Genomic DNA, 16,591 nt, shown 5'->3' with positions numbered 1-16,591 from the left:
GTTAGGTTGCACTATCACAGGCCTAATGGCAAGTCTAGGCTTATTGGATGAAGATATAGAGCTATATAAGAAAATTACTCACAGATGGAATAATTACAGTTGATTTTACGAGATCTTGCCGGAATTGGCATATTCATTAACTAAAAAACTTGTAAGGAAATTGATGTGGAAGACATCAAAGGGGGTGAGTCTAAATCCTATACAATAAAATCACCTATAATTGAAATTCAATTCAACTCTTGAACATATTAAGACTTGAGTTCAATTAGCAAAGTACATTATATGTTTGTTGTTTGCAAGCACTAAGATATTAAAATTAGTTTTTAAACCAATTTATCATCCCAATATTTGAAGTGATTGGTACTATAATGAATACGGGAGACTAAGCAATAAGCTTTTAACAGACTTATAACAGAATTTTGTTAAAGTGTTTAGTTACGGTCACTTTTGATAAGTCTACCTATATGAGTACCGGAGATGTTGCCACCTACTGTGCTAATTAGACTTTGTCTTTAGAGTACTCATTAAGCCAAGATATAAATACAAGGTCAATCCACGTATCAGCTTTTTCGAATTGCCCAAAGAGAAGAAGGTTTATAAGTGAGATATATCAAGCTAATCATATAGGATGGCTACTTCAAAGCATGTCTATTATGTTTTCTCAATTAGTTTTGATATGTCTTTACTATGTGAATGTTCAAGTCCAAAAGACATATTTATTTATGTATAAATTTTCCTACTCTAACTGGGATGTATTTTGAAAATGGTAGGGGACTGTTAGAAATATTTTTAAAATAATTATATATTTTATATTTATTATTATTATTATTAATATTTTGGAATTTGTTTTGGAAGTTATAAATTATTTTGGAAAGAGAGAAATTGTGGGTAATTTATAAGGTATTGGTTATGGTTATAATAAATTGGATTTACATTACAAGTTAAAGTAGATAATTGGCTCAGCGGTGTAGAATGCTCGAATTGATCAAGTGGGAACAGGCTTGAAACACAATAAGGTACATTTATTTTAAGGTTTATTGTGTGAAATGGCTAGTGGGTGGGCGTACCCCCTACAAAGGTCGAGCCAGTGCCAACCATTTGGTTGAGGCTCTAGTGACCATTGGACCATGTCCATATCCAAGGTGGTGTCATTAGGTGAGGTTTGGATGATGAGATTATTTTAAATGAAAATTAAAAGTTAAATAAAATAATATTATAATATTATTTTATAATATTATTATTATTTTGTGATTTGAAAATATTGAATTATTTATTATATTTTCTATATAAATTTAGAAAAATTATAATTATGAGATGAGATGAAACACTTTTACTATCCAAATGGACCTTAGCAACAAGTGCAAGATATGTGTACCTATTCATAACTTATATTAGTAAAACAAAAAAGTCAGTTTTTTATTGCATCATTTAGTCATCTATAAATAGACCTTATAGCCTCCAAATTTATTGTGGAATAGAAGCCAATTTCGAAGTTCCTTCTCTTCTAAAAATATTTCATTGGTTGAAAACTTGTCATTAAGATCTGTTCATTCTGCAGAAAATAAATTTTTCATATCTTAGTGGAATAACAAAATCTAATGGTATTTGAATCTAATTTCGTTTGTGCATAACACAGTTAGATAAATAGATTTCTTTTGAGTTTTTTTGTATCTTGAAACCAAATTCGATAGTAAACATGTGCATACCATTATTAGTAGATCCAAACTTTATTTTAAAGAGAATGACATTGTAATGCACATTGAAGCAAACTATTTTCACTCACTATTATCTTCTTTTGCAGCCCCATTTGCACCAACATCTAAATATGTTCATATCTCATCAATCTTTTCAAATTTAATATTGGAATGATAAAACTACATTTTTTTCACAAATGAATCACAATTTCTATCATTAACGTGCAAACGCTAATTTAAAATATTATTTTTTAATATTATTATTGTTTTGAGATTTGAAAATTTTAAATTATTTATTGTGTGAAAATTTAAAAAAATTATAATAATAAGATAAAATAAATTGAGGTGAGTTTCTAATCCAAACCGGGATTAGTTTTTCAACTTTTTAGTTTTTTTCTTCTGAAGACTGAAAATGACTCATCAATTATTTCGGTCATTTTCATCGACACAAGCTCCGTCATGGCATCCATAGATGGTCGATCTACCAATACAATCAATATATAAGAGTTGAGATCCATGCAATTGGCCGCAAGTGAGCCTCAGCTATGTGTTCATGTCAGATCCACATATATATAAAGACTAGCTAGGGGAGCTGCATGCGAACCTCACACATCATTAATATATATATATATATATATATGCATGCATGAAGACGACTTTGAAATTTGGCCCTGGCGGCATGGCCTTGACTTTGAAATTTCACTAATTATATATGCATGCATTCAGATTAGGATAAGGGACTGGATTTTTTTCATCAAGCAGGCCACAAGTACAATTCATGATTGCACATGATCAGCTTCGGCTGGCCAATTTGTTCATATATTTAATTTTATTTCCCTTTTAATTTCTTTAATTCCTTTGTTGTATTAACGAATTAAATAAGGTAATTTCTATCAAGGATCCTGATTATTCTTCAGTACTCCCTTTCTCTTGAATCTTGATCTTAATTATATGTAATTTGATGTTCCCTTCTTTCGATGATGATTTCAAGTAATTTTTTTATTTCAAGTGTTTTCTATAATTTAAAATTTAAAGGCAAATAAACATATATAGGAGGTGGTTCCAATAATATATTGTTCGAGGACTAAGTCATGTGGATTTTAGTACTTATATATATTAGAAATTGTGGGATCTTGTACATATATAATTTATATCTCTTTAAATTATAAAATGTTTGTGATAGAAAATTGTAGAAAATCATAATCTCAATCTTTTGTTGGTTGTAATAAGATGGATAAGGATAATCTCTATTTCAATTAATTAGTGGAAGGACACGTGGAAGGTTTTGAAAAAAAAAAAAAGAGATGTTGTTCAAGTATATTTTAAAGTAAAGTTTTGAATTTCGTAGGATGCCGGTTGGTATGGTTGAAATATATCTTTTTGTGGTGTAATCGGTATAAAAAAGGGTATAATTTTATACCGATCAGAATTTCGACCGTTTCAATCCGTACTGACTTATATTTCGACTTATATTTTTTATTTTTTTTTTTCAAGCTGCAAACTCATTTTTTTATTCCGAATTCAAATCAGACTATTTATAATATATATATAATTTATTTGTATATAGACTATTATTTTAGAATATAATATATATATATAATTTATTAATATATAGATTATTCCGAAACAATATCTAAAACGATATTAATATCGAAATATTTCATTTTAATGCCTCGATTGAAACAACCACTGATACGATATTCAAAATATTATTTTAAAGATATAGAGTTGGTTTAGATAGAAAAACGATCTTATAACATCTTATTTCATAACATTTCATCACCATGCAGAACAAAGACAAGAAGAGTAGCTGGGAGGCTCGCACCATCAAATCTTCCTCTAACTTTGACATGGCAGCTCTGATGAGGTAAGTCTCAATGCTTATCAAATTATGAATGACATCACCATCTTGGTTTGTGGGTCACTTGGGGCTGGTTTTTTATATTTAGAGTCTATCAAAATTTTATAAATAATAATAAAATTATTTAAATTAAGATGTTATATTTGGTTTTAGAAAATAAGAGAGAATAAATTAAATAAAAATATTATAAAGTGAAAATTTTGTTTAACTATAATTTTTAATATTATTTATGTTTTGAAATTTAAAAAAGTTGTATTGATTTTTATATTTTATTTTGAAGTTTGAAAAAATTATATTGATTTTTATGTTTTATTTTGAAATTTGTAAAAATTGTAATAATTAGATAAAAAAATTAAAGATTTGTAATCGAAAAGTGTTTTATATTTGATCGATATTTGAGAAGAAAATTGTGAGAAGTTTTGAGAATTTTTCTTCTCAATTTCATTTACCAAAGATACCTTAGTATTTGTACTTCTAGTTACTACATTTGTAATTTGTTTTGTAGAAAAAAATATTTTTCAGAAATAATATTATACTCTTTTTAGTAAACAAAAATAACATGAAATAAATGTTAAATATATTTCTTAAAATTCTTTAAGATACAATATGAAATCAGTTATTATTATTTTAGTACATCAAATTTTCTAACTACTATAAGTTTAAATATTATTATTTCAATATAAAGCATCAAAATAATAATATTTTTTTAAAATTTTATAGAAATAATATAAAAACAAATAGAACTATTCTTTTTCCTTAAACTTCTTGTTAGAAAGTAATATATAAATGATTTTTATTTTTTGGAATAATAATATTGTATAGAAATGCTATTATAATTTTAAGAATTTTCTAACAATGTTTTTTCATCTTTAGAAAAAATACATTTTTTTTGGGGAACAATATGGAAATAAGTATTATTCTTTCTTTAAAAAAAGATTAAAAACAAATACACCTTTTAAAATTTGGGCTGTATGAATAATTTAAATCCAGGAGCTTATAAAATTAAACACAACTGGACTAGGACTCACATGAGCCTCTAACTTTCAAAAACTCTACCCACCTATCCTCTCGGTTTGGATTGTGAGTTAGGCCGGATTTGGATACGTAAAATATCTCATCTCATCTTATTTTATTATTATAATTTTTTTAAATTTTCATATAAAATATAATAAATAATCTAATTTTTTCAAATTTTAAAATAAAAATTATATTATAAAATTATATTTTAACGATATTTTATTCAACTTTCAACAATACATCTCATCTCATCTGATCTGAACTGCGTAATCAAACGAAACTATCCATATCATCTTATCTTATCATTATAATTTTAATAAAATTTTATATAAAATACAATAAACAATTCAATTTTTTCAAATTTCAAAATAATAATAATATTAAAAAATAATATTCAAACAATATTTTATTCAATTTTCAAATCTAATCTCAACTTACTTTCCAAACCTAACCATTTCCACTTCTCCTCTTCTTATTCTTCGTTCTTTCATCTCTTATTCTTCTTCTTATGCTCTTCACGAAAAACGCTTGCCCAGACCTATGACAGTGTCTTTGGTTCTCAAACTCACAGTGTTGCCTTGGGTTGAAGGCCCGCGATGTCGCCACTGGCTTTCATCGACTTAGAGCATCCTCATTGACTTGGTCAAATTCATCTTCAAAATTTAACCAATATCACAGTTTTTTACATTTATCTATTTCATTTAAATTCAATCTCCACATTGGATTAGCCATTTACTCTCTATATAATAATAAAATATTATTAATTTAATAATTTTTTTATTGAATTTATTTGTATCACATTTTATAATTCTACCAATTTAATATTAATAATAATTATATTCTAATTAAATTAAATTAATATTTATTACATTTATTAAATATTAAATTAACATTAAATGTTAATATTAATAATAATTATATTAAATTAATATTAATAATAATTATATTATAATTAACTTATCATAATAATTAACCTAATAATTAATATTCTAATTAATATTAACTAATTAATTTATTTTTATCACATTTTATATTTAATAATAATAAATCGAACCAAATTTCTTAATTGCAAAAAATACCTACATATTTTGTGAGAGGAGTGAGAATTGAATATTTTAATGTTTGGCTAACCTATTGTTTACCTACAAATTTGGAGAATCACTGTAGTATAAGTCCAAAATTTTATAGAGATGTCCAATCCAATCTGGTGGTTTTTTGGCACATATTGACTAAAATTTAGCTATCATTAGACTTTGGCCAAACTAATAAAGATACTCTTACAATAGTATTATCGTGCATCTAGTTGGTTTGATTTAAATTATCTGATTACTTTTGGAAGATCTGGTTTGATTTAACCGTTATAAAGTTACTTATTGTCCATTTTTATTTGTAAGAGGCATTTTAGTTTAACCTGAAATCTTTAGATGATTTTTTGGTCCAATGTGATATGTAGCAACATTATTTTAGTCCAAAGGATTTATAGTAGGGCATTTTGGTAAAATGATTGCAACAAAATCTATTAGAGGTGTATTATTCAGTCTGATTCGATTTTAGACAAATTTTATAACCGAACTGATATACATCGATTTTGAAAATTTAAGAATTGATACAGATTAATTTATCACCTTAATTGGAACTTTCGATTTTTTCAATTTCAATCTGTTCCGATACGATTTTTTCGATTTACTATTTACACGAGCGGCACTACATAAGTTGAGACTTGAATACCGATTCCTCTAATGCTTGTTCTCCTCAAAAGTAAGTTTATATTAGTAACTTAATATAAATGTTCATGTTCAAGATTAAGATTTTATATTATATTAATTTTATGTTTTAAGATTAAAATTATATGTTATATCAACTGTTATATTAAAATTTATAAAATTAGTTTTGTATTATATTAATTAGTAATTTAGTATATAATATAATATAAAAAATTATATAAAATATTTTTTATATATATTTTAAAAAATTAAAATATATATATTTTAAAAAATTAAAATATATATATATATATATACTTATCTAGTTTGATTCAAATTGGTTTTCGAAATATGAAAATTGATATCAAATCGATTTTGATCTAACTTCGATTCTTAAGAACCAATATGAGACCGATTACAAACCGGACGGTCAGTTCAACCGATTTTCTAAATTTTGTTTACACCCTAAAATCTATACCACAAGGTTGCTCTTTTAACATCGTAGAGAAATGGTAAGTAGAGTGTTTTATACTTTCAAGTCAAACGGAGAAGATACTATTCCCGTCTATATAAGTTGTATTAAATTGAGACTTTTGATGGAAGTAGGTACACCGTACATTAGTATTGATGCAATCCGATTTAACTTCATGGAAACGACATCATGGTCGTCGTCTGGACTTTGATCCAACGTTTTCATGTGTTTATGAATGTCAAAATAACAGTATAAATAATCTGAGAGAATGGTGACGCCGAGGGGTCCGAATTGGAGTCGGTGGAGCCATTCAAAAACCGTAGCTTTGATCTGGTTCACCTCCTTCTTCCTTTTCTACTCTCTCTTCCAAATGGCCCTCCACAACTCCGCTCCTTATCAACCCCCAACCTCTCCTCCTCCTCCTCCTCCTCCTCCTTCAGGTAACAGTTATCTTTACTACTGTTCTTTTTCTCTTGTTCCGTTTTTGGGGAACCTTACAGTTGAATTCACTGTCTGTGGCATTTTTCCAAATTAGAAAATCAAATTCTTTCAACCATGATTACTCAAACCCAAGTGGGAAATTGGTTTTTTTTTTTTTTTTTTTTCTTTGAAACTATGGGAAATTGGTTTTTATTCAGTAATATATCGCTTTCAATCATAATTACTTGCGGAGTATCAGATGGGATGCACAATAAAAGTAGGAGCTCCCTGCTAACTCGGGAGAAACTTACACCTGGTTCTGTTTCTTTGAGTGTAGAGCAAAGGTCGAAATTGTACGATAAGATGGAGAGGGATTTGGATGAGAAGGGGGCGGCTTTTCTTAAACATGGTGAAACATCTCAGTCCTTGTCACTTTCGGATATTTTCACTTTGAAGGATGGATCGGTAACACCTGTACTTAAAGTATGTGCCAATTATTAAGTTGTTTCTCTGATTATTTACCAAGTCCGCACAAATAATTTCTTGTTTTATTGAGTGGCAACTGATGGCATGCCTGTTGTCTCTCTCTCTATGTGTATATAGGCAGCAAACCCTCCCGTTCGGGCCACTGTTTTGTATCTGAGCACAAAATACTCGTTGCCCATCTCGTAAGCATTTTTTACTTCATAATCTCTGCTGTTACAATTTGTTGTATTTCCTTCCATCTTTAATTTATATATTACTGGTTTGTCAGCCAAGAAAATCATAGAAGAAATGTTAGAAACTAAACCTAAAGGCAATATCCAACAGTAACCTCTCCTCTACGTGTGGCAAGATAGTGAAAACAGTGAGAAAGCAAGCAACATAAGAAATCAGCATGATGAGAACCTAACAGTCTCACTTGAATGATTTTGGAACATTCTTAAGGCTCCCCCAACATGCATAGAAGTTGAGATGCTAAACTTATCCAATCATGTCGATTTCTTTTTCATTTTTGGTTATATTAAGGTGGCCTCTAACATATGACCGGTTATAGAGATAGAATGCTTCTTGGCCCAGGAGTTCTTAAAGCAGAAACCAAGAGCTAATAAGGGAGCCTGCTGTTGATCAACATCTTCGCCTGTCATCCTTTGTTGGTTAGTTATAGAAAGGGTTTGACCACCTTCCAATCTACCATAATTAGGAGTTACATCTTTCAGGGAAAAATCATCATAACTGAATGGATTTATTTTCTAATTACGAAATTTTTTGTTTGGATAAGTAGTCTAATTGCTAACATTGTGGCCTAATAGTTGATGCATCCCATTCATGGGATTAACCATGCAGAAAATGTGAATGATCTTATGAATTGTGGCCATCTGATTTGCGTAGTTCTTTTCCCTGCAAATTTCTTGATTGGTTTTCGTTCATCTATGATATTATAGGAAAGGAATGAGAATTATATGGTTAGAATTCATCCAATCCTGATGAATTTTTCGATATTAATCTCAAAACTCATCAGATAATGAATCCAACTCCCGGGCATGCAAAATTGGATTGTTCAAATATGGGTTTTAACCCTTTTATGAGACTAATTTGTTGCAGCTCTGATGGTTCTGAATGCAAAGGATCAGTTTAACCTTCATAATAACACAAAGTGCATATGATTATGATACTGTAACTGTTGGGAAAAAATTATTAAATATCATTTCTGAATATTACAGTTGTAATTAGTTTTTATGTTAGCATCTTAATCTCCTTGGAGTTTTTGCCAAGTAATTTTCTTCTCTTTCCTTTTTAAATCAATACATGTTTTCTTGGCACAGGGAGGCTGTAAAGCATATATTTAGTTCATACTTTGACAAAGGTAAACTGCCAACTTACAAATTTTTCACATTTCTGTCTTTTGACGCTTGAGTTGTGGTCTCTTTGTTAATCATTGCTTTTAAACCATGATAACATGGAGTAGTTTGCTATTTTCATGATTTTTTGCAAATTATGGTTTGTTTATTTGTTTCCTTGTTTTGGTGTCCTTCTCATTTATTGTTTGATCAGCAATCTGGTTTCAGAATTCCAGTTTGTACCACTTTAGCATGTTCCATGCCTCACATCATATTGCACCTGTTCCTGCTACTGAAGATGAGGTAAACTGCCTTTTAGAGCGATTTAACGTGTAGTTAATTCTTCTTGTAGGAGTATTGAGTTAATTCCTCTGCCTCTTTTGGTTTTCTCAGATAGAAGTGGAAGCAAGGGCTGTTCACACTGTTGCAGATGCTCTCTGCCCTTTAAAAATTGTTTTAGATAGGGTGGTTTTAACTTCAACTGGTGTGCTTTTGGGGTGCTGGCAGGTTGCTTTCTCTGAGTTTTATATGATCTGTTTTATGATAATTCATGTCTATCTAAATATGAGTTGCAATGAAGCTGTATCAATTTTTCATGTCTTGACCATAACTTTATCTATCATTCATGCTCTTAAATATGAACCTCAAATTTTAATCTTACAAGCCTTCTGTTCCTGTAAGTGGGTGATTGTTACCTCATTGCACTGAAATATTTTTCTAAGAATACAGTAGTAATGTTTATTTTGTTGTAACGTTTTTTTTTTTTTGTTAGTATATTTTGTTGTAATGGTTTATCCTTAATTTGACTTAGGTAATCTCTGGGACCGATCCCTTAACCATTCGTGCCAATTTGAGGACTGCACTTCCACACGCGCCACAAAAGCAACTTGTAAGCACCATATGAATCTCTAAATGTCCTGCTCAATTCTTAGAAGGAAATCAATGGTTTGAGGTATGACTGGCTGATTGAGGTCTCAACACCTAATATTGGATAGTTTTACAAGGTCATTGGCTGTAATATATTGACGGACGATTGTAATTGCTGTGTGAGTGATGCAGCGTCATAGGACCTCTTATTTCATGGTCTTAATGGCTAGCAAATGCTTTGGATGCTGGTCAGGCCTCCTAGAAGTTTGATGTGGCCTGTCTATAAATTTTTACATTTCGCTTTCTTGGAAGAAGTTTGAACTGTCTTTTTGTGGGCTCCTTTGTATACTCCCCATCGGCTTGAGTTTTTCTTTTCTTTTCTTTTTTAAATATTCATTTGGAAACACACACACACACACACACAGATATACATATATATATATATATATATATATATATAGAGAGAGAGAGAGAGAGAGAGAGAGGATCCTGAAAAATAGCAGGGAATTCAAATTCTGAAAACTTGAAAATGTCATTCGAGGCTCCTTTCCGGAAAGCATAATTTTCTCTATCACCTCCCTGAAGGAAAACCTTTTTCAGGTCAACCACCACCTAGTGTTTTTGCATAATACAATGATAATGTGTGTCCAATAATGTTGATTTAATTTAACAATTTTTTAAATAAATAGTTTAGTTTTAAAATAGTGGTGATATATTCAATTTTAGGACTCGTTGCTGTTTGGTGGGTCCTATCTATCATTTCCTGGCATTATTTGGTTCCTTATTCCATAGCATTGGTAGATTCAAACTTGATGGCTTATCCTCAAGTTGCATGGTGATATAAAAAATGAAGAGTTTGTGGTTACTATCATTCATGTGCTCATCTGCAGTCTTCTCTTGCCACAGTATGATGCTGCTATTCTTCACACATCATTTGCAAGGCTTCTAGGACACCCTAAAGCATCACCAATGGTAATGCACATTTTTCTATCTAGACTTTTTCTGTCATGTTGAGATCAATATACTACTTGGCCAATGGCATCACTTGCAATTTTTGAAAGGTGGCAATTCCAGCCAACTGAAAATACATACCTTTGTTGTCTCAGAAGTTAATAAGTGACTTTTGGCACTAAATTTAGGAGACTCATATTGAAACAAATGCTCGTTTTATGATATATATCTATATATAACACACACACACACACACACGTATATCATGTCATTGCCATACTATACAAATCACAATAGACATCAATGAAATAGTGCATGTGCAAGATAACTTGCAAAAGATAAGCCCATTTCTGTTCATATATGAATAAAAAGAGTTAGTTTAAGTGTACTGGTGATTCTTTTAACATGTTATGTGAGGAAAAAACAGAAGTAACGGCTGAAATTCAAATTATATATGTACCATTACATGTCATGACTTAGCTGTCGATAAGAAGTTTTATTTGAGTGTCTTGTAAAATCTGGCCTTTTGGTCTCCTCTCCCAAATTAGAACTCAAGGAATTTTTCATTTGACATGTTAACATGAGTTGAATGTTCTTTATTTTGTTTTACATGCTTGGTTCTAAGATTTTCTCTTGATTTTTGTCATATTTAGGAGCTGCATAAAACTTCAGATGAAGTCCAATTCTTCCATAAGCTAGTTGCTCGACTAAACGATCAAATCCGAGGATTTGAGGTATGTTTTTATATTCAATTGTGGTAGTACATTGTTGTTTAAATTTTTGGTTACATAGTTGGAGCTGAACAGGTGTTGCTTGTTTAGTAGCATGTAGTTCAATAGTTTGTGTTAGAAGATAAGACTGGATGGAATTTTTTCATGTAATTGGAAAAATACTAACATTTGACCATGTACTCTGCACTGTATGACCAAGCAACCTTCTCTTGTTTGTCATGGTGGGTCCTTTGTGAATGTCGCATACCATGGATGATGCCCTGATGCAGTTAGCAAATATCTCACAACCTTTCTGTGAAACCCAAAGAAAAAATTCCAAGATCACAGAAATATAAAGTAAACACTCATCAAAAGGATTCTGTTGACTGAAAATCACAAAAATAATGATTGTGGCCAAATCTAGCCTTGGAGTACTTCAATAATGTAAAGAGTTGAAACCAAAATGGAAATTTAGGAGAAATTGGAATTTTAAAATTATCTTAGCTCAAGCAGAAACCTGGGCCTCAAATGCTAATGCTTTTTGGAAAATGATTCAAGATACTTTATTAATTGCACATTTTAACTTTATAAAGTTACTATAGCAGATAAGATAAAGACGATTAGAACTGAATGATTATTCATAGTTATCTTTAGGAGACAACTCTATGCCTAACAACATGAATTCAAATAAAGGAGGATCTGAACCTTTATTCAGATAAGCCACATCCAACAACAAACTGCACAAGCCGCATTTAAAGTCCCATGCACACAAGTTTCTCCCTTGATTTCCCATGCAACCCTTTCCATAACATTCCTCCCTCATGCCTGACCTTGTCCCCCAGGGTCTCCCAAGTTGCAACCACATGATAAGCCACTCCAATGTGCAAGCACTTTCTCTCTTCCACATAGTACATGGGTCTCAAAGACAGCCAAAGGAACTGGGAACAGCTGGTCACTTGAATGGCTGGCCAGAGGAAATTCTTGAATGCTGAAGTTGTCACCAACCTTTTGCTCGAGTAATGAAACATGAAACACAGGATGAATAATCAATATCTGGAAGAGCCTGCCTAATGACTTCACCCTCTCTTTCAACTATCTGATAAGGATCATAAAACTAAGGAGCAAGTTTAAGACTATGACGCAATTTCAAAGAAGCCTATCTATATGGTTGCAACTGTAGATAGACCCAATAGTCAATTTTCAAAGCCCACTCCTGTTATGCTTATCAGAAATGAATGTCATGCATGCCTGAGCATCTTTGTGGCGATATCTGACTTCTTTCAAGGTCACGACTCACTCCACACATGCAGCCCGGAGTATAAGTGATTAATTAGGTGGGGATCCGCCGTAGACTAATTCATAGCGTCTTCCCAGTAGTTGAATGACAACTTGTATTATAGGAAATTGCTGATTGTGGTAATCAACCAATCCATACGTGAAGTTTGGAACTATAAGGCACTGTAGATCTGGTTCAAGAGTCTGATTGGTAACCTCTATCTGACCATTCCCATTCAACCGAAATTTCAATCTTACAAGAGTCTCACAAACCCTTTTTTTATAAGTAAAATAACATTTTATTGATATTAGTAAATAGGCATAACCCAAGTACACAGGAGGTATACAAACAACATACCCCTAGTTACACAACTAAGGAGCTAGAAAGTGATACAAGAAAGTCATTAAAACAAGATCTGTTAAAAACACAAGATGAGGCCCAAAGAAATAAAGTATGGAAGAAGAAACTTCTTAGCTCATCCGGAGAATGCTCCTTATCTTCAAAACTTCGACCATTCCTTTCAATCCATAAACACCACATAATACATAGAGGAATCATCCTCCATACATCAGCAATTTGTCAATTAACCTTACATCTTTGCCAACATGCAACTCGACCACCCGTTTGGGCATTACCCAAGCAATACCTGTTCTATTAAAGATCTCCACCCATAACACCCTTGCTACCTCGCAATGAAGTAAAAGATGATTCACCGATGCCACACTCTTCTTACACATAACACCAATCCATTACAACGAGACCGCTCTTTCTTAAATTATCCAACGTCAAAACTTTCCCAAGTGATGCTTTGTCCGGCCAAAGAAAGCAATCTTAGGCGTCACCCTACTTTTCCAAATACATTCCAAGGGAACGAAGTATGATTTTGACTTGACAAAGCCTTGTATAATGATCGTACAGTAAACTTTCCACTCCTTGTCTTCATCCAAAGCATCCTGTCCACTACATTATTACCAAAATTCAAGGAATACAATAAGCTGTAAAAATCAGAAATAATTTTTTTTTATAAGTAAAAATTTATTAATATCAATAGGCGTAACCAAGTACACTGGGAGTATACAAGAGAGGACACCTAGCCCATAATAGAGTACCCCTAATGACCAGTAAGTCCATCCAATATACACCAAGCCCGATTGGGACAAAACGCTCCTCCTTGCAGCGAAGCAACTGAAACTACCCAAACCCCTTGTTTCCACAAAACTAAGACACCACCCAAAACTCCCTTAGAAGCTGCATTCTACATAATACACTCGAAACTAATACTGCACCCCTTCCTACAAAGACAGAGGAAGGCTTGAAGCCCTCCCTCTAATCCTCCCTCGACTTGAACTACCTCCTTTAGCGTCATAGTTGATTGCCCAAGTAAGACGCTTTAACTCCCTTCTATTCTTAAATCTTGATTTCGTTTTAAGTAGGTGACCCGCCTCAATAGCAGTGAGTAGTGCTGTGAACTGGTCGTCAAATCCTCCACATGTAATCCCCATACACTGCTGTATTTCGTTAACCTTTTACAGAACCCAATCCGATGATGAACTAGCTAACGGAGGAAGAGATATCAAGGGGACAACATCTTCCCTAGACTCAGCTCCCAACTATATACCAGGCCCTAAACATTCCTCCTCGCAAGGCACCAACGACAAGCCCAAAATTTCCTCCACACCATCCCCTGCATTCAAATGTTGTACCTCCTCAACAGCACCCTTGTTATTGTCACAAGATGCCTGAAGAGATACCGACAAATTGGTTCTCTCTATCATGAGTGATGAGGCCATGGTCACCATTGGAGGTTCTGGGTTGGCGGCAAACCCACAAATTTCCACCTCTAATGTGGGTGTTGTCATTTCTTCGGCGAGAACTGGAGATGCGTCACCCCCTGATGATCCATTATGTGCCACTTTGGCAGACCCTACATCTCCCTCAAGCCTCGGCGTTACACTCAGCTCTAGTGAGGGTGCCATCATTTCTTTAGGGAGAATGCTGACACGCAGCGGAGGGCATTCCATTTAGGCTTGTCTCTATGCCGATACCTAACGTAGAACCCACTTCGGTTGGCTCAAATCCAACAACTTAGACACCAAGGCCTCCTGATTAATAGCCAACTGAAAGAGAGAGGGTAATATGGTCTTAAGAGCTGAATCGCCACACCAAAAGTCATGCCAAAAACTGACCCTAGATCCATCACCAACTGCAAAACTAATAAAACGAGCAAAAGCCTTCCATCCATTTCTAATATTCTTCCACACACCAACACCATGTGCATATCTCACTTCATTAGAACACCAACCCCCTCGCAAACTCCCATGCTTCATCCTAATAATAGCCTTCCATAAAGACTCCCCTTCCTTATGGTACCTCCATAACCTTTTCCCAAGGAGTGCGTTATTGAAAGTCCTCATATTGAAAGTCTCACAAACCTTCGAGAAGAGCCACTCAACAGACATCCAACTCAAGGTGTGAAGCGAAGTTTTGTGGCGGCTTGCTTGACGCTCATTATAGAAGAGTTTAATGTGCGTGACTTGTGCAATTTCTGTATTTTTACTCCATTCAGAATCCTTTTCTTGCCTTCAAAATTCTCAAAGACCATTAATCTGGGCCATTCTGTATATCATGGTCTGGTTGCAACAAATATGGATTACAGATGTATGGTTTCCCATTTTTCTCTGAAATATATTAAGATACTCGTTAACACAAAAGTTCTTGGTGGTTTTGAGTGTATGCTCTAGCAGTCACTATAATGATTATATTTAGGAGGGCAAGGCAAATACTTTTCTGAAATAAGTGTGCACAATATCATTGGTAGTTTATGGACCTGTTTCTGAAATTAAGCTTGTAGGCTGGTCCTAAATGTTTTGACCCCTGCTGAAAAAAATAATGGTCATGGAAAATGAAGTAAAGGGTCTGCTTTGGATAATTGCTCTATATCAAGTACCTTTTATTCTAGGTAAAAGTTTGGTGATAGTGGATATAAGGTTCAAATGCGCTTTGCATCTGTAGAGGCAAATCACACCAACTTCTCAGAGTCGGATACATTCACTTTTTCATGGTACTTGTTGACAATAACGTGGATGCAAATTGTTCAATGGACTTATCTATGATCACCAAGCTGCTTTCCCTTTTTGTTCAAGAATGACCTCAATGATTAGTCATATGAAATCTTCCCCAGCTTTATCTAAATTTCTCATATTTTCCATTTGGGTGGGTGGGCACCTTTCCTAACTTATCTGAAAAGGCAGTTGATTTGAAAGTATGGACATTGAACACCATTCAGACACATAAATTTATATATCATATTTGTGCAAGTGATTATGTACACTGTTTTATTTAATTCTTTTACCGACTTTTTGAATGCAATCCCGTTTGGTGGCGTTTGGCCTTCGAATATATTTCAGGCAGAAGTATCCGAGCTCTGGTATGTAGAGGAATATGATTTGCTGGCTCTTGCACTGGATGGAAGAATGAAAGTTCGCAGGTCTCAACTTGGCTGCTCAAGAACCCAAGATTCTGAAGATCAGAAACATAATTAACAAAATATTTTATAGGTTAATTGGATACTTCATTTTGGACGTGTCTATGCTATGTAGATATACAGACTTTATCCTATGCCTATCTTTATCAATACTATTACTTATTAAAAAAAAAAAAAAAAAAGAAAGAAAGAAAGAAAGATATACAGACTTTAATCATGTATGGTTGTGATTTTGGGAAATCTCTTCACTTCTCAGATTCATTGTCCTTTTTCACAAATGTATTTTCACCCAAAATAGATATCCATCCCCCTCCAA

The 16,591-nt window shown here is 32.7% G+C and overlaps 1 protein-coding gene across 1 annotated transcript; it reads left to right on the top strand.

Moving 5' to 3' along the window:
- Window positions 1-6,834: 6,834 nt before the first annotated feature.
- LOC121235008 lies at window positions 6,835-16,425 on the top strand. Its single transcript, XM_041131191.1, has 10 exons — window positions 6,835-7,187; window positions 7,505-7,650; window positions 7,771-7,835; window positions 8,973-9,013; window positions 9,202-9,290; window positions 9,381-9,494; window positions 9,799-9,876; window positions 10,761-10,826; window positions 11,459-11,539; window positions 16,199-16,425. The coding sequence occupies exons 1-10, from the start codon at window positions 7,016-7,018 to the stop codon at window positions 16,331-16,333; spliced, it is 987 nt and encodes a 328-aa protein (XP_040987125.1). The 5' UTR covers window positions 6,835-7,015; the 3' UTR covers window positions 16,334-16,425.
- Window positions 16,426-16,591: the final 166 nt, after the last annotated feature.

The sequence above is a fragment of the Juglans microcarpa x Juglans regia genome, chromosome 6D, assembly GCF_004785595.1.
Source record: "Juglans microcarpa x Juglans regia isolate MS1-56 chromosome 6D, Jm3101_v1.0, whole genome shotgun sequence".
NCBI lineage: Eukaryota > Viridiplantae > Streptophyta > Magnoliopsida > Fagales > Juglandaceae > Juglans > Juglans microcarpa x Juglans regia.
Note: the sequence above shows the minus strand (reverse complement) of the source record. Positions and strands in the feature narration are given on the sequence as shown.

Bases quoted from the DNA above. Each gene is read 5' to 3' on its own strand.
- LOC121235008 (XM_041131191.1), top strand. From the start codon at position 7,016: ATGGTGACGCCGAGGGGTCCGAATTGGAGTCGGTGGAGCCATTCAAAA. The intron at 7,836-8,972 runs GTAAGCATTTTT...TTCTTGGCACAG, and splicing joins AAATACTCGTTGCCCATCTC to GGAGGCTGTAAAGCATATAT. The intron at 9,291-9,380 runs GTAAACTGCCTT...TGGTTTTCTCAG, and splicing joins TTCCTGCTACTGAAGATGAG to ATAGAAGTGGAAGCAAGGGC.